At 37.1% G+C, this 21621-nt stretch overlaps 1 protein-coding gene across 3 annotated transcripts in view; it reads right to left on the reverse strand.

Annotated features, from left to right (window-relative positions):
• LOC131040183 (protein DETOXIFICATION 44, chloroplastic) overlaps positions 1–21621 on the reverse strand; it is a 171497-nt gene that overhangs the window by 13968 nt on the left and 135908 nt on the right. For all 3 annotated transcript variants that reach the window (XM_057973039.2, XM_057973038.2, XM_057973040.2), the window contains exon 8: positions 17748–17911. In XM_057973039.2, the coding sequence (XP_057829022.2) occupies positions 17748–17911 (164 nt within the window). The remainder of the gene's footprint in view (positions 1–17747; positions 17912–21621) is intronic.

The following is a 21621-nucleotide window of genomic DNA, read 5'->3' on the forward strand; positions in this document are numbered from 1 at the left end:
TATAAATCTATATAAATCTTTTATGTACTATGAATGCATATTTAATTAAGTATGACTGTCATACATATTGCAGTCTATATTAATATTACTATTAAATTCTGCATAATAACATTATTAGGCTTCATATATTAAGCATACATATTAAGCACATCCCCATGCATACCACCAAGAACAAGGATGTTACTGCCTGTAACTTAATAACAGTTCTAATTTGATCTGATCCATGGTGATGTTACTTGATGCTTTGATTCCTTCCCTTTATATCTCTCAATGTGAGGGAGAGGTCACACCTCTTCATCATGTATACCCTTTGGCAAGAGACACACCATTAGCACCGTTTGAAAGACTGCAACTCTTCATTATTTCTGCCCTTTGAAAGGGACACAACCTTTCACTATCAAATCTGTACTTCTTATTTAAATCAGATCTGCACTTCTGATTCCCAAATTATCCCCCTCAAATGAAGTTCTCTTCTCCCTTTTATATCTCATATTTGAGGGAGTCCCAACTTTTCATTTTATGTCTTTTGACTATTCATTAACTTAATTAAATCTTAATTATATTTAATTATATTCTTTATATTTTAATTTAACTTTTTTAACATTTTAATTTTAGTATTTATTATTAAATTCTATTTCAAAGTGGGGACATGTTGTGACCTTTTCACACATCGCCCCATTGCTAACGGGGACCCCCTCTTTGCTAGCTTCCTGCATCGTTAGGTTAGGGTTTTGGCTGCTTAGTGGGCAATTTTGCGTTTTCCGTGCCCAAGTCTTAGAGTTTTGATCATGCCTAGTGCCATCTAGGGTTTTTGAAGTCTTAGGATCAAGTTGCAAAAGATGATATTTTTAATGATCTTAAGTTTTGCTAAGTGTTTGAGCATTTGAACGTTAACGTGTTTTTAAACATGCGCATCAATGATTTTAAAGTGCTAAGATATTCACAGACCTTTTGGAGTTGTTTCTTGCTCCTAAGGTAATATTTAAATTGGTTTCGCACTTTATTCCAACATTTTCCTGGCGTTTCGCTCATATTTTTGGAAAATTAGTCTAAGTCCAGTTAAATTTAAAGTCGCTGAGTGATTTTGAGTGGTTAAAATGTTAAAATCCTAAGGGAAATCCATATTTCAAGGGTTAAAGGGTCAAAATCCATGCTAGAGGTAATTTTCCCCTCACATTCCAGACTACCCAACCCATTCCCCCACTCAAAATCCATACTATACATGGGTTTCCCCTGAAATCCATACTGGCCACTAATTTCCCCCACTGTTTATCCACACCTGGAGCGATTTTCCCCTGGAGATGCTAAAATTTGGCTAAGTGTCAGGATTTATCCAGACACCCATCGAATTTCCCCTGGGAGTGCGGACTGGAGTGCAAGGATAATTCCATGCCTGGGTCGTTTTTCCACCAGGATTTTTGTGACAACTAAATTAGGAATTTTTGTCCGGATTTTTGTCCACACAGGGATCGATTTTCCACTGGGAACATTATGAAGAGTTTTTGAGTCCGGATTTTTGTCCAGACTGAGGTCGAATTTCCACCAGGGAGGTATTTTTTCAAGTTAAGTGATTTTTGAGTGTGGATTTTTGTCCAGACACCCATCGAATTTCCCCTGGGGGTGATTTTTGCAAAATGAGTGCATTTTTGTCTAGATTTTTGTCCAAACTCATATCGATTTTCCCCTGGAGGGTGATTTATGTGCATTTTGATGATTTTGAGCATGGATTTTTATCCAAGCATGGGTCGAATTTCCCCCATGGGGCAAATTTTGACACTTAAGCGATTTTTGAAGGGATTTTTAAATCCCAACCTATAGCGATTTTCCCCTGGAGGCTTTATTTTGGATTTAAATTGGAATATTTTAAATAAAAGCCCCATTTTGATTGCTTTTAAATAATTATTAAATGATTATTTAAAGTTTAAAAGCAAATTTAATAACTTGCAATAATTATTAAATGTTTGAATCTTCTAGAAGCAAGTTAGGGTTTCACCAAGCAAGTATTTATACAAGTGTTTTTTATCCCACATTGCTTGTGTGGTGAAAGTTGGAGGTGAAAGCAAGTATATGAGAGGAACTTCAGCATTATTTTATTATTACTTCTGCCAGGTGTCTCCATGAGAGCGATTTTTTTCAAGTTGGGAGAATTTTTTAGCAAGGCGTTTTTGTGAAGTGTGGGATTGAGGATTCATTTTCCTCCTTTTTTTTCCAGCTTGCTGATTTATTCCTCTTGGCTGCCATTAAAGACCAGTTTCAGATTTTCGATTTTGCTAAGTTTGGCGATTTTTTCCAAATTTAGCATTTTTTGGTGAAAGTTGGCGAATTTGTGTTTGGAGACCTTGGGCGATTTTTCCTCCACCATTGTTGCTTGCTGTTCAGACCTTCATTTCTGCAGATTGCTGCCATTGACAACAATTTTCAGAATTTTGAAAATTTCGATTTTTTGCTAAGGCAAATTTTTGTGTTTGGGGTTTTCAATCCCAACTTGGGCGATTTTTCCAAATTATTGCCATCCTCCATTATTGCAGATCTGAGCTATCCATTGGCATCAATTTTCAAATTTCCATTTTAGCGCTAGACTTGGGAAAATTTCAATTTTGCTTGGAGGCCACATTTTGGTGGATTTTTCATGCATGTTTGTTGGCTGTCATCATTTCCAGCCTGCTAATTCACTTCAGATCTGAGGTTTGCTTCAGATTTTGACCTCCATTAATGGCTGCCATTAATTTTCAGACTTAAGTTTTTATTGCCCAACCAATTCTAACTTAAATATTTAACATTTGGAGACATTTTGTGGAGTTTCTTATGCACTTTTTAGACCATTTTAATGCTGTTGCAGGTCTGAAACTCCATTGTTAGGCGGTTGTCCTCAGAAATTTTCATTTCCAGCCACCTAACCAATTTTGGCGAATTTGCTTGGGGCTGTTTCCTAAGCCATTTTTCATCATTTTTAGGGATTTAAACCACTTTGCAAGGTGTTGGTAAGTCTGAAGTGTTCGATTTTCAGACTTGTCCTCAGAAAACTAATTTTTTACCAGCCATACTTACATTCCGGAAAATGATTGTTTTCATCAATAAAACTGATTTTTATTGATTTTATGCACATTTTGAAGATTACAACATATTTTGAAAGTCTGAATTTTCAGGTTGTCTTCAGAATTTTGACCTCCATTGTTGACTGCGGAAGGTGTCTTCAGACATTCATTGTGTGAAAACACAACCTTTCACACCTTTCCTAAGTCATCATCAATCCGGTATACTCCTTTGCATTCTTTGCTTGCATATTTTCTAAGCGTAAGGAGGTATAAATGAATTTTTATGGAAGGCTTCCATGCCTTAGTGTTGTCACACATTGAACGTAATTGCTAAAATTTACCAAGTATATGGATTATTTTCCTGACTCCATGCTCTAAACTAGCTAAATCTCTAGCAAGTCAGGAATTTTATTACAAGTATTTATTTTTATCCTAGGACTAACTTCCAGTTTCGTACAGGTGCGATGTCGAAGTCAGGATACAAGGAAAGGAAAGAGTTGCTGAAGACGTTGGAGACTGGATTTTATCCAGAGTTCAAGATTTCATCCAGATGGAGAGAGATCACTGATACCAACATGCATTTCCTGGACTTCGACCGGATGCAGCGTCAGATGTTCGGATCCAGAGATCAGGTTCCTTCTTCAGCATATGCGAATATTATGAAGAGTGGCATTTTCCATGCCGCTGGGTTTCCACAATCCATACAGTGCAGTGAGTTGATCTTGGAGTGTGCACGATGTTACAATCCGCTCACAAGAATGATCAAGAGTCCGAAGGGTGTTGTCATCGCCTACCTTGCTGAGGATGCCATTGCTGAGGTATTCGGAATTCCACGCAGTACAGACATGAAGGATGTGACCAAGGAAGATTATGCAGACAGATACACGAAGAAGATGGGTGTATGCAAGAGTTTAATTAATAAAGAATGGATGATTGAACCTAGGAATCATCATTCCAAGGCTCCCAAGACACTTATGTGCGTAGATTTTAAGGAGGAATATAGTGATTTGATATTCCTACTCAACAGAGTGATGGGAATGTCGCAGGGAGCAATATTTCATGGATGGATGTTCTACTTCATCCAGGATTGTCTTAAAGGAACACTAGTGAATTGGTCTAAGATCATAAGCGACAATCTGGATTTTCAGTTGAGGAATGTAGAGCGGTCCAAGTCATTCGCCATGACTTCTTACCTGGTGTACCTGCTTGCATGGTTTGTTTCATACAGAGGATTAATATGCAAAGGTGAAGTCGGGAATGGGCAAGGATAGTTTAAGAGTTATGAATGCTACCCCCAGTTGAGTATGCACAGAATTGAAGACTACAAGAGAGTGAATGATGCATTCACTATGTACATCACACGGATGCTACAGGGCGGAATCCACAGAAGATTGTCCAAGGAGGCAACAGAGTTAATAGAAAAATATGGATCGTGGTATATACAGTTTCCCACTTTCACATACCTTAGGATTCATGGGTTTCAATCTGAACCCTACAGACTTCCTAGGTATCCTACTGACAGAATGATATTGTTGGAAGTGGTAAGACAGCTTCTAGAGTTCGATGTTATCCAGAGAGAGAAGCACAGGATAGGAATAACATTCCCTATTTTAGTTGGGAAGACATCAGAGGTCTGCCAATCCGCCATAGCTGCCAGCACTGCAGGTGAGGAGATTGCATTCTACAGATTTGCCACCTACAAGAAAAGAGAGAGATTCGATCCAAACAAGAAGGCCGGAAGGATCAAAGGAGAGAAGTTCACTCATAAGGTTGACATAGAGGATTATTGGGCTAACTTAATGGACGAACAAGCAGTGAAGAGAAGAATGTGGTCCAGAATGTCAGTGGATTTTATGAGGAAGTGTGGACTTTTTCTCATCCCTGATCAGGTATTAGATGATAGAGATCATACACACCCACATTATGAGAATGAAATGAAGAAGGCAATCCTATTGCCAAATTGGTCAGAGTCAGAAGAGATTGACCTAAATGTATTGATGAGAGAAGTCTTGAATTTCTCCCGCCCATGGGTGGATATGCAGATGAACAGATTAGTTGACATGGGTGTTCCCTTCACTTATGAAAGGATGAAGACGGAAGAGTCTACTTCCGAGGATGATCAGAGGACTATCAGTGATGTCAAGATTCATGCAGACGAAGAGAGTCAAGCTCCCAAGAGAAGGAAGAACATGCCTGGAGAAGTCAAGGCTAGAGGGAAGAAGATTGAGGATGTGAAGAAGAAACAGAAGACTATCATTCCTTCACCCCCTCCCAGTGCCTCATCAATCGAAGTGATTGAAGTAACAGAACAGAATAAGGAGACTCAGCAGTGTTCCAACACAGTGATACTACCAAAGAATACTCAGGAATTTCATGCCACAGCAACATCTGCACCTCCTGATGAGAATGATGACCAGCCGGGATCCCCTACTGTCCTTTTGGAAGTTAGTTTGGGAAATGATGTATATGATTGGACCAGGAATAATCCTGATGATAATGATGAAGTTATCTCGGCACTGAAGGACCTTGATCGAGAAATATGTCTTGATGATGGTATGGAGATGACCGCTATTCCTGAATGGTTGAGGAAGAGTATGGAAAAAAGTAAACAAATGATAGAAGTACAGCCTATTGAGGATATTGATGACTACCTAGCTAGGAGTGCTAAGAAGAAGGAGAACAAGAGAGCGGAGATTTTGTCGCACATAGCTAGAGATAAGACGGGAATGCGGATTGCCCAGATTGCTGTTCCTAGAGCCGGTGTGACAGTGGACACTGCTACTCCCATGGATTTCCAGATCACTTCAGTTGCCCTTGGTCGTCCATCCGCAGGGCAGGAATTTCAGGAGATTGGTGACAACCTCCAAGCAATCAATGCAAAGTTAGACACAGCGATTGCGGAGAATGAAAGGTACAAAGAAGAAAATATTAGACTCAGAGAGTATATTGCAAGGACAAGGCGTGGAGATCCCACCCTTATTTCCCCTATTGCAGTTGACCATGGAATACATTCACACTGCGAGGTAGCGAGAGGTACACACTCAGAGATGGAAAAGTGGATTGAAAGCACAAGAAAGCAGGCAGATGATTTCCTTACTCAATTTGTCCAAGCATATGATAAGACAACAACGCTTGTATTCAGGATCCAGTATTTGGAGGGAGTTTGGGAAGAATTCCGGCCTATCCAAGAGAAGACTATTCCACGCCTCCTGGCATTGAAGAAGGTTCCTAATTCCATTTTGGTCAGCGAGAACATTGTGCACAATAGAGACATATATAATTTCCATGGCTGGTATTGTGCACTAGCTTTGAAGAAATCAGCTTATGAGAACGCCCAATCAAGTTGTATGGAGATGGAAGGATTAATTCAGGACATTCAGATGAAGATCCTTGCCTCGATTGAGGAATTATTGGGTGTTGATGTTAGTAATGCTAGTGGTTTACACTTAGCCGAATTAAGAGACAAGATAAAATTTATGTATTTTTGCCAATTGGACTCTTTGTAGAAGAGTCAGATAGATGACTTGGTCTCTTTGTTGATTCATGTTCATAATTCGCAGAAGCTCATGCCTGAATGAGAGAACACTTTGAAAGCTTGCTCGGATTCATTGGATGTGATTGATTTACAGCAGGATACCTTGCCTAGCATATTTCCATGGAGGAGTTAGATTCAGTTTTGGCTAGATTCTTGGAGTACGCTAAGAGAGAGAGAGATGCAGGGAGGAATCTTCTAGAAGATTCCCTATATGATGACTAGGTATCTTTCTATTGGGCCATATGTTGGTGGCACCATTTTTGATGTAACCCTAATTAGGGCAATTCTAGGGTTTTGTTGGCATGATCTCGGCCGTTGATCTTAGATCAATTTGGGCCATCCATTTTGTAAGAGACTCTATATATGCCCCTTTGTCTCTCATTTGTAAGAGAGAGTTTTTGTAGAATTGTTGGTATATGCTACAGCTATTTGAATCCTAATCATTGTTCAATTGTTGGTGATTTTGCTCTTCAAGTGTTGTATTTGCATTCATGGTTCTCAATTCCTCCAAGTTAGATTAGAATTTAGATTAGAATTTATTTTCATGTATGTTAGATTGAATGAAAGATTTGTTGAGTATATTTGTGTGGAATCCTTAATCCATACCACTAGCCTCTTTCTACTGGTAAGTGCGCCTTGTGTGGTCAATTGGAGTTTGAGTAAGCATAACTTCAACTATTATGCGTCCGTTGACAAGCATCAACTTGGATGGTGTCTTCATTTGATAGTAATAGTTTGAAAATCATTAAGTATACCTTAGATGATTGCACTAAGCTTGTGTCAATACCTGATTGTGAGACCTTGCCTGGTTTGATTCCACTAAATCCATTCATCATTCCCTACATTCTTAGAATTAGAATAGATTTCCTGAACCCTATTCTTTTTTCCCCTTTTTTAATAATAAGTAAATCCAGAGCCCTATTGATAAATCTTAAGTTGTCAGCACACCTATTCCGCATCATTCATGATAATCCAAACATTTGCGTAAGTCCCCAAAGTGAAACACAGCAATTCACATCAACCACTGAACTTACCCACTCGTCAAGACTCGACATGTAGAAACCTTGGAATCATTTTAGTTGATCTCATTCTTAGCATCTGAGGTGATTTTGTTCAAGAGAGGGTAAATTACTTTGGTAATTTATTTTGTATTGTTATGTGTATAAAAAACACATCAACAGGACATCACATTGAGTCATCCTTTCATAACATTATAAAATAAAGTTCTTGGACAACTTAAAATATCATTATTAAATTATTTCCCTAACTTTGACCCTTAGCCTATGGGAAATAAGAAATAGGTTGTATTCTTGAATAATTTAATTCTGAAAATGAGATATGACCAAATTGTCAACACCTACAATGAAGCTTAAAAATATAAGATTCTAAAATCACTCAACTATACCTTCATCACATTAGTCCCCAAAAATACCTCTCCCAACACAATTGCTAACTTCTACCCGATCTCCCTATGTAGCATCTTTAACAAAATCCTCTCAAGTCAATAGCCACTAGGCTGAAAATGGTGCTTCCCACTCTTATCTCACAAGCACAAAGCGTCTTTGTCCTAAACAAAGCAATAACATAAGGCATCATTACTACTCATGAAATCATCCACTCAATTTCCAACACATGATTGAAAAGTACAGTAATAAAACTAGATATTAGTAAAGCATGTGACGAAGTTAATTGGAGATTTATATTGAAGATATTAGAAAATTTTGGTTTCAGTCATTGGAAGAAACTAATTTTGAATGCATTTCCACTGCATGATATTCATTACTGGTGAATTGTGGACCCAGCACTACTTTTAGCTGGGAAACCTTTCTATTAAAAACAGATGTATCCACCTTAGGGATAGTTATGAGTCTTTCCTCTAAATCACAAATGAAAAGTCCATTCACTAAATAGGATAAGAATATACTAAGAATTAAGCGGAAAGCTAACTCTCCCTCCCGTTCATCGCATCTCCAAATTAAACCACTCAATCTCAAATCAAGTAAATACTAAATGGAATTTTCCTCCCATTGGCATGTGGAAAGTGAATTTAGATTATGCCCACAAAGGAAACCTAGGACCTGTTGGTGTGTGTTTTATTACCCACCGAACACAAAATAAAATGTCCAAAGACACTCTATCCTCTCTTGAATAAAATCACCACATATGCTAAGATTGCAAAAAGATCATATGGCGATTCCAAGGTTTCTTTTGTCAGGTCTCGACATGTGGATAAGCTCAATGGGCGTTGTGATATGCTAGTAGTACACAAAGGGACTTGCGCTTGGCTCGTTCAATTCACAATAAAGGTCTAGACAATAAAGCTCTATCGTTTGGATCTTGGATCATGGACTTCAAGAAAACTGAAAAGGAGATAAGGGTTTAGAAGTTCTAATCTATTCCTAAGAATTCAAGAGACGGTATTGACTAGGTGAAATCAATAACCACGCTTTACTTTGCCGTGCTAGGAGAACTACACAAAGTGCTTGCAATCTTCAAGGGGTGTGCTTATGATTTTCACGTCATGAATAACTACCATCAAATCGAACAATATTTATCCAAACCGAAGTTAAGCATCCACAAAGTAAGCTCAGACTAACTTTACACAATGAATAAAAATCATCTGTTCATCAAAAGTATGAGTGGAAGATTCACCATAAATCAATAATTATCAGATCTTGCATTCGTCTAACATACATAGAATAAAATCTAAACTATGATGAGGGATAAGAACCATGCAAACTCCAAAATAAGAGAAGTAATCACCATCAATTCAAACAATGCATTACTTATTACCTTGGCAGTCGTAAACAACAATTTGCTTATCTCAACATGCTTTGCAACATGCTTCCATGTTTTACAAATGAGGGGTGAGCTCAATTTATAGGCTCTTCAATTACAATTCAATGGCCAGGATTGATTTCAAATCAATGGTCGAGATTACAAAATAAAACCCTAATTAGGGTTTGTCACAACTAACTACCCCTCGACCAATGAGAAAATTATACTTGGGGACACCTGTCCTTCTGCTAAATATAAACCAATAATAAAATAGAAAGTTGTTGCATTGTGGAGTGTGCCTTCTAGAAGCTTCCATGGATAAGTCAAGTTCATTGAACCTAGACATGTTGACTTGGAACAATTTGATTGGTTGGAAGATGACGAGGTGCCACCTTAGCGTGTTGGATATCCTCCTTGCTCACTTTGTTTTTCTTCCACATACTTGCCTTAGAATATCTTTCCTTGCTGATGACTCTGTCCTTTGCGCTTACTTCTTCCTAGCTTTGTTCTTGGATTCCTTTCGAGATTTTGATCTCTTTTTCTCACTTGCATTTGAATCTTTGAGGTCTGGAAGTCTCCCCTTGGAGCAAATGTCTGTACTTGAAGTTATTAAAATTTTATTTTTGATTGCTTTGAAATTCCTCCTACTTGAACTGGACTGATGTTATTCCTCTAAATTCTCCAATTTGTGTCAAGAAATTGTCTAAGTATGGAAATTTGTTTGGAATACTCTTCTTGTCACCATCTGATTCTGACTGGGAGATTGTCTTTAATTTTTCAGGAGATGAAATCCTTCAAGAAGTTGCCCTGATTGCTTCAATAAGTTTGGGATTGTAGATGAAATCCCCGAAGAAGTCAGAAATGTTTTCTATATTTTCACTAAGTCTGAGGACTTTTCTTTCTTGATGCCTTGAAATTCTTTCAAGTGCCTTCAATTTGGAGAACTCCTCAGTGCTTTCATTGCAATGGAGGAAATTGGGATTTTCTCTGTGAAGTATTTCCCATACTTAGCCAAATTTTGGCTATTCAATTTCATTTTGTAACACCTTCATGCAGACCTTTCAACACTTAGCCAAGATTTGACTCTTTTGTTGTGGAAAACTCCACACTTAGCCATTTTTATTCTTTCTTTTTTGTTTCCTCTTGGCAAATTCCAACACTTGGGTCCGACTTCAGAAAAAGCATAGATAAAACATCCATTGCCAGGGAGGACTTTAAGGAAAACATGAATTTTTAAATATCTGCTGGGCGGAGTTTGGGATTTTCGTGGATTTTCATTATTTCAGATCAGACCTTGGCAGTTTTGAGGATTTCCTGACTCTTGTAGATCAGACATGGACAATCCTCTAGACACACTTTTCCTAGTCCAAGTCGGACTTAGCACACTTTATGACATGCTTGGATAGGACTTCAAACATTCTTTTCCTTGCTTGGGTAGGACTTTGAAAATTCTTTTCCTTTCTTCAAAAAAATCCACTTGTTGTCTTCGAAAATCTTCCTTCATTGAACTTGGGAGAGAGAATTATTTCAACTTTCAAACTTGAGAAAGAATGAGAATGAAAATGACAAGTTGAAATTGATATAAGGTTGAGAAGTTCAAACTCTTTTGGTATTTTTACATTTTTGGTAGATTCATCGAACTTGGTCCTCTTCTTATCTTTCTCGAAGTGGCAACTCAATCCCTTCAGAAGACTTCAAAAGAAAGTTTCTATTTTGCATTTGGCACCACTTCACACCTTGTCCATGTGTGTTTAGGAAATTTCTTTAAGTGTTGGGCGAATTTTTGAAAAACAATTCTAAGTGTTTAGGCGAATTTCCTCTTAACCTTCCAAACTTGGTTAAACTTTTGCCTAGGTTGGACTTTACCATGTGTTAGCACATTTCATTTATGACCATGGCGGACTTCGGCATATGTTATGCCATTCTCTTGGTACCTTGGGCAGACTTTGTGTGATCTCATCCCATCTATGTTTCATGCTTGGCGGAGTTGCTACCTTGGCAAGACATTCCCACTTCAGCCTTGGCGGACTTGGACATGTCCTACGCCATGTGTTTCTCCATCATGGGCGGATTTTTCTCTTCCTTAAGCCATTTTTGCTAGGGAGGTAGGCGGACTTTAGGATGGCACAAGACATTGTCATCTTCATCATGGCAGACTTGAGAATGGCATAGGACATTGCCATCTCCCTCCATGGCGGACTTTGGCATGGCACAAGACATTGCCATCTCCCCTTTTTTGCTTTTGCCATTAACACTTGGATGATTTTCTTTGATTTTCAACCTTAGAGGTGTCAATTTTCAATTTTGAAAACAGGAAGCCCGCTGCCCTAACTTGACCTTTCCAAAAATAGAAAAAGCAAGGATCCCTAAAATATAGGAAAAAATTTCTAAAAAAAGCCATTTCGGGGATCGTGCCCAAAGTGCCAAAAACAAAACTTCCTAAGAAATAGGAAAAAGCAAAAAAAGAAAACTTTCTAAAAATAGAAAGTTGTCCAATTTGACTCAAATCGATTGCATTTTCGTCCTCCAGGCCTTCTAAGCACTTTGATGGTGTCCAAACACTATTCTAATGACTAACTCCCTGATTGACTTTGATGACCACCTAAAACTCTAACTCCTCATTGTAAAAAGACTGGTGATTAGCAGTTGCAACGCCAAGGCAAAAACCCTAAAAAGAAAAAACAGGGGGTCCCCATTTGCAATGGGGCGATGTGTGAAAAGGTCACAATAGGACCCTCTGGAGTAGGTTGTGTAATTAGGGACTTAAAAGATAATTTGCTAAAAGTTGCATTGAAAAGGTTGAGATCAAACACAGATAATGAATTTGAAGCTGAAAATTTTATTACTTACATTGAATTTTGTTAAATCATGTAACATTGATACCATCTTGATATAAGGCAACTCAATGGTAGTTTTTCTTTGCAAAGATGAAAAACTCTAATCGGCAATAAATCTTTTGGCCAAATTTTTTTTTTAAATCGGGAATCGGCAAAAAATCGAGAAAAAATCAGCAATAAATCGGCTAAATTATCGAACATTTGAAAATAAATAATTTCTTAAAATATTATAAAAAAACACACATATACACTAAATTTATAGAACACAATATAAAACAAAGGTCCTCAAAGGTTTCAATCTTTCAAGGAATCACTTCAAGAACAAAGTACCCCTTGATTTGGCCTATAAGTCTACATTTAATAGCTAAGGTCATCCTTGACACAAGGATGGATTATAAGCTGTAGAAAAGTTGAATCCATGGATTGGTTCTTTTTTCTTTCTCTAAGATTGAATTTTACTATATGATTTTCAAAGTATGTTTGCAAACATTAACAGTTAATGGCAGCATTTCTTCACCATGGTAATAGATCATAGTGATGCAAGAGGAAATGAGTGCACAAGAAATCACAACTTAAGATCTGGCTAGTAATGTCATCAACTATTGTTTATTGTGTTTTCTCTCTGCATGATATTCTGCGTATGGAGTCAGGAGTTTATTTCCGGCTGTTCTGCGTTTGGAGTTTGAATGTCGTCGGTCGTTGGAGGAGTAGTTGGCATGTTTAGGAAAAACAAAATTAATGCAGCCGTCGCTCGCGCGTTTAGGAGGAACGAAAAATGCAATTGTCAAAACTTGAAAAAACCGTATTTCACTTTTCCCGTCGGTTTGAGGGTTGCATCCAAAAAATAAGAAAAACGATTCGCTTTTTTAACACAATTTTTAACATTTAACTCACGATTTTATCGCGATTTTTAACCTGCAAAAATTGCAATTTAAAAAAAAAACCGTTCGTGATTTTTCAGCCAATTAAATCAGCAAGGCAAATGACTCAGGATTAATCGAGATTTGAACGATTTTTACCTGATTTTTTCATCTATGGTTCTTTGCATAAGGAAGAGGAATTTGACGAATTGGAGGATCAACAATAATCTAAATGATGCTTGGGTGATCTTGGATAACCTCTTCTCTTTTATTGTAAATCATAATTATCATTAAGGAAAAATGGTTATCAATTTCCTTTCAAACCAAGGCATTGATATCAATAATGCACTAATCATTAGTAGCAAAGTAAAAGTAGGCCAAACATGTGAGAGATATGGAATAATTAATAAGGAATATTTGGATTACTTAACATCACGAAACAATCATGTGAAGTATTAGTGGCAAGGCTCTTTATATCAAAAGTGATCAATGTTCCCAAGTTGGCGTGGTACCTCTCCCAATGATGCACATTCAAAAGTGTTCCTTAAACGAATATTAATCCATGTGCATTCCTTATCCCATTGACACTAGACATTGCCAAATTACACCCTCTCTACTCTTATGTCATGGAGTGATTATGCAAGTGGGTGGCAATCTTTGGCAGATGAACTTTTTAGGTGAAATGAGGTGAATTTTTTTCTTTCAAGGTGGCAACATATGGGAAGCTATACAAAACATGTTAGGGACAGATTTCATCAAGGATGTTATGCCACATAGAGTTGATACAAACATCCCATCCACTTTTATCACAAATATCTTCTTCATCACTGGTGATAGGGAGCCCATGAAGACTTTGGGCAAATACTGTATCTAAAATAAGTCCAGCAAATAAAGTCATTGACAAAGCTGCCCCCATCAACCCTGACTCTCTTGCATGAACTAGTTTGGAAATCCAAGGGCTAGCTTTTATTGAGACTGCTGGTAGAATTGGGTCAAGGCTAGTTGATCAATAAAGCCACCATCATACAGGAATTCCTCAAAGGCATAACAGGATTCTATATCCCTTCTCTTAATGTAATGGAACTTTATGCTCTAGTAAAGTCTTCACGTCTCCAAGAGCAGTTCAACCTAACCAAGGCTTCCAAGGCCATCAAATTTATGCAGAGGAGGGCAGGCCTAGTAAAAAGAGAATTTGGTTCATATGGAAGTGTCTAAATGTATTTTTTGGTTATCTTGGTCTGACATCGTAGCTCTCTGGAACAATCTGGCACTACAAATCCGTATGGTATAATCTATATAAGGTTAATTTTGTCTGCTAACCTCTATAGATTTAACAAAATCTGTAAAGAAAACTATTCTCAAGGCAAGAACACTCTGCCACTATACCCTATTAATTTATTTTTGTAATTACAAATATGGTATGAATTTTCTACCATTTTGTAAACTGATAAAAAGAATCCTCTACCCATAGTCAAGGCAGGAATCCTAATGAATTATTTTTATATTATTAATAGAACAGAAGAGAGCCCTTGCCCCTCACTTGAATTATAAAAAAAAAAAGTTGCCTACTTTTTATTGGTGAATCCAAGACCAAGTTCAACAAAATTGGTCTGCCAGGTCCATCTGGAGTCCAAATCTCATTACAATGTTCCAAACACAACTCCCTAGTTGACTTTGTAGTTGGAACCAACTTATATAATATACTTTTTTAATCGAATACAATGAAGATATCAAATGCATCTTTGGGAATATTATCATCCATGCCTTTTTGGACGAAATTTTCAGAAAACTGAAAGATAATCTTTATCTTCTCTTGTTATATTCTTTGGAGAGGCTGAACATGCACAGATTATGTCACAAATATGTCACTGTCATAAGGAGAATTCCAAGGTAATCACATAAATAGTACAGCTAACTCAGCCAATCTAGCACCCATGAAGGAACACACACATTTCAAGAAATATATTTCACAGATATAACAAGGAACCTTGAAAAACCTATCAGACAAGCAAGTAAAGATAATGACCAAAAAATTTAAATTAATATTGAAATACTATAGTGAGTAATCTAAGAAAAATATAGCAGGCTTTTCCTGGGCCCTTTGAAATGGAACAAAACTGCTAGCATATACTTTGACAACCAAGGACCATGGGAAAGTAATATGGCAAACAGTATCATTGTAATACTTTTTCTTTGGAAAAGTCAACATAAATTAATTTTTCAGGGAGATCATTCTCCTTTGCAATCATAAGATCTTAAATCTTTTAGATTCGTCTAAGCAAACCATAATATATCTAGAATTAAGGTTTTTTAAAGAAGATGAGACACTCTTTGCAAGTAAGTGCAGAAGCAGGGACACTTGCTGTCAGGTATTTCAGGAGAAGATCTCTCAAAGATGTCAGCCTCGTTTGATTTTTTCATTTTTCGTTGAAACTTGAGGTGATATATGATGCATGGTTTTTATAAAATAATTAGATAGTGCATCACACAGATGGTGGGATCAGAGTTTTGCTTCTTTATTAGTGTATCACACAGTAATTTGGATTAGCGTTTGCCTCTATACCCCTAACACAGTATTTCGGTACAAGTGTCTTAACTGGTAGTAACAAGTGGGGGAAAAGAGAGAGACTGCAAGATTGAAGCGACCGCTATAGAAAGAACAAAAGAAAATAATGAACTTGTATACAAGAGAAAAAATGCATTGACAGCAAGGATCAAGTACCACTATGGTTGGAGTTGTGACAAAAGTTTGAACAAGTTCAACAAGGGATTCGAAAAAAAATGGATGACACTAGGATACTTCAAGAACTGGTAAAGGAAGCCCAAAGGATGAAGAGGGAGATGCAAAATGGCTAACTCAAGCATAAAGATGACAGGTATAAACAGGTATCAAAGCCCATGACTTGAAATTTCAAACTTAAATGCGGCTAAGGAAGCCCATTCTGTAAGTTCCATCATTATGCTAAAAAATTTGTAAGTTTAGGTTTCAGGCCTCATAATTCTGGTTATAATTTTAGGATAAGATATCAATTTGCAGAAGTTGAGAATTTTGGAGGATTGAAGCCATGGCATTATTTGAAACAGGCAGAAAAAGAGGCTTCTGAAGCAATTATTCTGATGCCCAAGACACGATGGAGCAATTATGGTGCATTCAATGTTTACTTAGCAATTTGCAGGTACAAGTATGGTTGGGTGTTTTTGTACAACTTCCAAGCTGATAAATATAATATTCAGACTCTGTTCTGCTAAATAAGCAGAACAAATAAACCTAGATAATTATTCCCCACCTAAAAATTTGCGAAATGCTAAAATGAAAAATAAGCTAAGCATATTATAAACACTACTAAAGTATGTTGAGGCATCATATAATTTTAATTGTAATGTGGGATTGTCACAAGGGGCTTTAATGTATTTTTTTAATTATTAAAATAGGCAAGAAATTTTACTATTGTAATTTACAGATGTGACCCTTTAAGGTTTAGGTGGGAAAGTAGGCCTATTGCTATCTTGAGAATTGTGGATAAGTGGTATATTGACCTTTTTATATGTGTAGAACTTTTTATAAACAGGCTTGATGTCCTTCAGAGAAGATTGTCCTTGGTTGTTCATTTTATTGTATGAAGGTTTTAAGGAAAATCGTAGAGCTTGGGGAGCAAAGCAGCAGCCATTCTCTTAATGGGCAAGAAAAGTAATTTTGATTCACTGCAGTTTGTGATGAACAGCAAAAGAAGCTCCTCCATGAAATTTTAAGCTATCCTTTTATTTTACAAATGTTTTATCTTTTCTCTCCATTCATGTGGTCTCACTGCTGAACTTTCTTCTAAATGTTGACACAAATCCCTATGGAAGGGATCAAGTAACTTGGTGTTGTATTTAATTTTTAAATAATAATGACAAAAAGTTTGTTTGTTTTCACATCTAGTAAATGACTTTTGATTAATTAAATAACATATAAGAGACAATATGTTGATTTATTACTAAGTTGCCGATACAGGTATGTGAATAGGTATGGGGATGGGATATGGGTACGCCAATACGGCCCTTGTGTACTGTGTCTGTGTGTGTGTGTATGTGTGCATGTTTGTGTGTGTGCGTGTGTATGTGTGTGTGCACATAAAAAAATAAAAATTTAAAGAAATATACAGAATTGTAAAACTAAATACATTTGATAGTATGGCACTTCATCATTGATCAATGCCAAATGTCAAAATGGTGGTGATAAAGATAAATATCAAATGCCAATTGATAGTTCAGAATTTCAATATTATATTATTATGTCATATGCCATATATATCAGCTGCCCTTCAAAATGCCAAAATGAGAAAAGAGAGAGTGAAGAGAGCAAAATGACCTTTGTAATGGGCAAAATGATGCTTTTAGGTGCATTTTAGGGTTTTTGGATGCAAAATGGAAAAGTTAAAAATTGTCTTTTTTGTTACTTTTTGGCGTTCAGCACCTTTGGGTACCTGCAGGTACGCCTAGGTATGCACCTTGGATGTACCCAGGCATACCCCCGAGCGAACCCGTACCTGGACACACCCAATAACGGGTGTGGGTGGTGAGTCTTAAATAGAGAGATCATGATGAAAATCCCAAAGATCATAGCTACTTGTTAGACCTGTTTACCCCAAATGCATTGCAAAAGATTGTTCAAGAAGTCTCATATGCTTACGATTAGCATGACAAAATAATTCCTGCTTACCTGCCCAGCAAGTGCCAGTGCATCTGTAAGAAGAGATACTGCCAGCCAAATTTGCAAGCAAATCTGATGGCCAGCCATGAAAACAGGGCCCTGTCGAGCAGCCATCGATGTGCCCAAAGTCATGGTCACAAGTACAGATATTGTCCTTCCTAACAAAAGGCCACCTATCAAAAACCATACACATAAACAGTCATGCTATTGCCACTGAAATGATCATCCATCAAAATTTAAAAGTTGAATCACTTAGTATCAGAATTTGCAAAGACTCAACTCCATGAGATTGATTATTATTTAGGTCCAATTATGACTTTCTTAATACACTCAAGTTCCACACCAAGCTAGAATTTCACCCCAAATTTATGCTTCTTTAAAACATTCTTCTCTCCTACACTTGATATTTTCAGAAGTTTCAAAATAGACAAGAATCATTTATATTGAACATAAGTGAACCCAACATAATGAAAGAGCTTAAACAGCTAGTATGTTGTACATTTCACTTTAGTCCAAACCATTTATACAAACACATCTGAATAAGTAAGGATTTGCTTTGGACGTGGTCACGTGAGGTAAATAGTTCAAAACACAGAGTTAATTTTGGACAGCTGACAACACAAAGAGCTCGCTGTTTACATGAGGCTCAACAGAATTCCCTATAAGCATTATCTTGGTCTTGTCTTGTTCATAAAGGCTTAGAAAAACAATAGCAGTATCTGAAAAAACAGTTCACTGAAACATCTATCGAGACATCAATTTTCTAGCTCAATTTAGAAATTTTCAATCCTTCTCTACAAACTAGCAATTATGGATGTGATAATGTGTTCAAAATTTAATTGTTATGTAATATTGTTAGTATAGAATTGATTTATTAAAACTGTATAATTAGATATTTGACAGTGAGATTGTTAAGTCTTATTTGTTAATAGTTATTTTATCCTAGCAATTTTTTATGTAAAATATCTGAGTAGATAGGAAGGGTTGAGGGAATATCCAGACTAGATAAGAACCTGTCCCAAGATAGAGGACATAATTTATTGCACAAGTATCCTTTCAAGCTGTGAATAAAATAATACAAGTGTATCAAGTATTCAAATTTGTGTAGTCTATTGTTCATATTCTGACCAATTCCTAGATTAAGTATCAGATCACAAGAGTTCCAAGATTGTGTGAGAACTAATGAGAATATTTCTTTTATAATCAATCACGAGGCAGTTCCATATTGCTCTTGCCCCAGTTGATGATATTTGAGTTTGCTAAAATCATATGATTTATTTTAGCATATTGTAGTGTGAGTAGAATTTAGATTTTATACCTAAAGGTAAACTGCTTTATAGAATTTATTGATGTTGTAAATCAAATTACCAAGGAGGAGGAGCACAAATTAGGAAATTTTAAAAGCATGAAGAGCTTGGAAGCTTGGTAATAGGCCCAATGAGATCTCTATTAGTAGCAGCAGTACAAAAGGCACCTAGTGTCCATACAAAAGGTACTATTATCAGCATAAGCATATTAGCTTTATAAATCTGCACAAAAGCATGAGTGGACCATAAGAGCAACCTAAAATAATTTAAATGTGTGAGGCTATTTATTGTCTTTTTTTGCAGATCATGATTATTGTTACAAAGGAAGTGCAGCTATAGAAAAGCATATCACAAGTGTATATTCCTGTGTGATCAGAGCTTGTGCTGAGACCAAAGTTTCGTGACTCGCGGCGAGTCACGCAAGTCACGCGAGTCAGCGGGCTGGGTGACCTCCGCCGGGTTACGGCGACCCTGACCCGGGCCCGGGCGAGTCAGGGGGTGACTCGCCTGTTCCGTGACTCGCGGCGAGTCACGCGAATCAGCGGGCCAGGTGACCTCCGCCAAGTCACGGCGACCCTGACCCGGGCCCGGACGAGTCACAGGGTGTGACTCGCCTGACTCGCCGAGTCAGCGAGTCACCCCCTGACTCGCCGAGTCCGAGGGTCGTGACCCGGCCGGTGCAGCTTGCAAAAAGTGGACGCTAAAACAAAAAAAACATAACACATTTTTATTATGTTTTGTACCATTTGCCTTTGTTATAACCCTAAAAGGGATTGCCATTTAGTTTTATGAGTGGAAGAGAGGAAAAAAGAGAGGAAGAGAGGAAAAAAGAGAGCCATAGTTTTGCAACCAGCTGAGAGGAAGAGGTGAAAAACTTGCACAAATCACATTGGGGCAGCACTACAGTTGCATTGAGAGCATCAAGGAGCTCATTTCAAACACTTGTCAACAAATTTGAAAGAGGTAAGTTTTAATTTTTATTGATTATGTTGGTTTTTTTCTATATTATGGATTTTTTCATTTTTATTTTATTTTATTTTTAACTTCAGCTTTCCAAATCTATATTGCTGCTTGCATACTTCAATGATTCAATCACAATGACATAAATAGAACAATAGCATAGCAAACCCTAGACTTTTTTTTTGAAAAAATTGTATACATGTATTTATAATTTTTTCTAAAAAAAATCTAGGGTTTGCTGATTTTTCTGAATTGTTAATTTCTTTCTTTGAAATTTGAAAATTTTCAAGAAAAAACACAATGCACAAATAGGTCTTTGCTGATTTTTTTTAATTAGTTTAAAATTTTAAATTTAAAACTTTGTCAAACACAATGCTCAAATGGTGATTTGTAAAATTGTCTTATTGCAGCAGCCCTCACGTTCTGAAAACAATTTTTTTTCCTAATGGCTCATCCTAATCCTCCACCTAGGAAACATGGTCAAAAAGATGAGGCATGGAAATACACTGAAAAATTCCCTGGTAGACAGAGAAATCAAACCAAGTGTATGTTTTGTAAGGAAATTAACCATGGGGAGATAAATAGATTAAAATATCATATTGCTGGCATACGTGGTCATGATACTGAGCCTTGTGACAAGGCAACTCCCGAAGCAATCCGTTTTTGTTACGTCCTATTAGAAAACTTTGAAATACATAAGCAAATCAAAAAAAGACAAAGAGAGGAGTTATGTCATATTGGTTCCCCTCCATCCACATCCGCATCCGGCTCCACATCCACAGCTGCATCCATAGGTTGTGTTGGAGAGGGTTCTTCTATGCCTCCCTTTCATTCTAGTGCTTCTGCTAGTGCCAATACTTCTATTCCTACTCCTAGTCACACTTTTGGTCCTAGAGTGCGAAAATCCAAGATAGACAATTTTTTTGTACCACGCACTACTCCTGGCGCACAACCCTCGCTTGAGAGCATGTCTTGGAACAAGGAGGTCCATGATGCAGGAAGAAAAGCAATTTGCAAGTTTTGGTACTCCTGCAACATTCCATTTATTGCAGCCAGGTACTTTTTTATTTGATTGTTTTAAATTAAAATTTAAAATTTTATGGTTTGAATTTGAAAGTTGAAATTGAAATTGAACTTTTCTTATTTAATCTATTTCAATTTGTGACAGGTCTCCTTATTGGCAAGGCATGATTGATGCAGTAACCATTTGTGGGCCGGGGTTTAAAGCCCCTAGTGATACTGAGTTGAGTGGCCCTCTCTTGTTGGAAATGGTGGAAGATATGAAAGTTGACCTAGAGGACCACCGCCAATCTTGGAGCCAGAAGGGTTGCACCATCATGACAGATGGTTGGACTGATAGGAGGAATAGAACACTCCTAAATTTTCTTGTTTCCAGAGGAGGTGATTGATCATTTTACTTCTCTATATGCATTGTGATTGAAATTGAATAATTTACATTCTAATTTATTGATAATTAATTTGTTTTATTTTTAGGATCCACCATGTTTTTGAAGTCCATCGATGCTTCCTCACATGTCAAAAATGCGGCATACTTATGTGAGGCTATTGAGGAAGTTATAGATGAGGTGGGGGAAGAAAATGTGGTGCAAGTGGTG

Source organism: Cryptomeria japonica, chromosome 11, assembly GCF_030272615.1.
Source record: "Cryptomeria japonica chromosome 11, Sugi_1.0, whole genome shotgun sequence".
Lineage (NCBI taxonomy): Eukaryota > Viridiplantae > Streptophyta > Pinopsida > Cupressales > Cupressaceae > Cryptomeria > Cryptomeria japonica.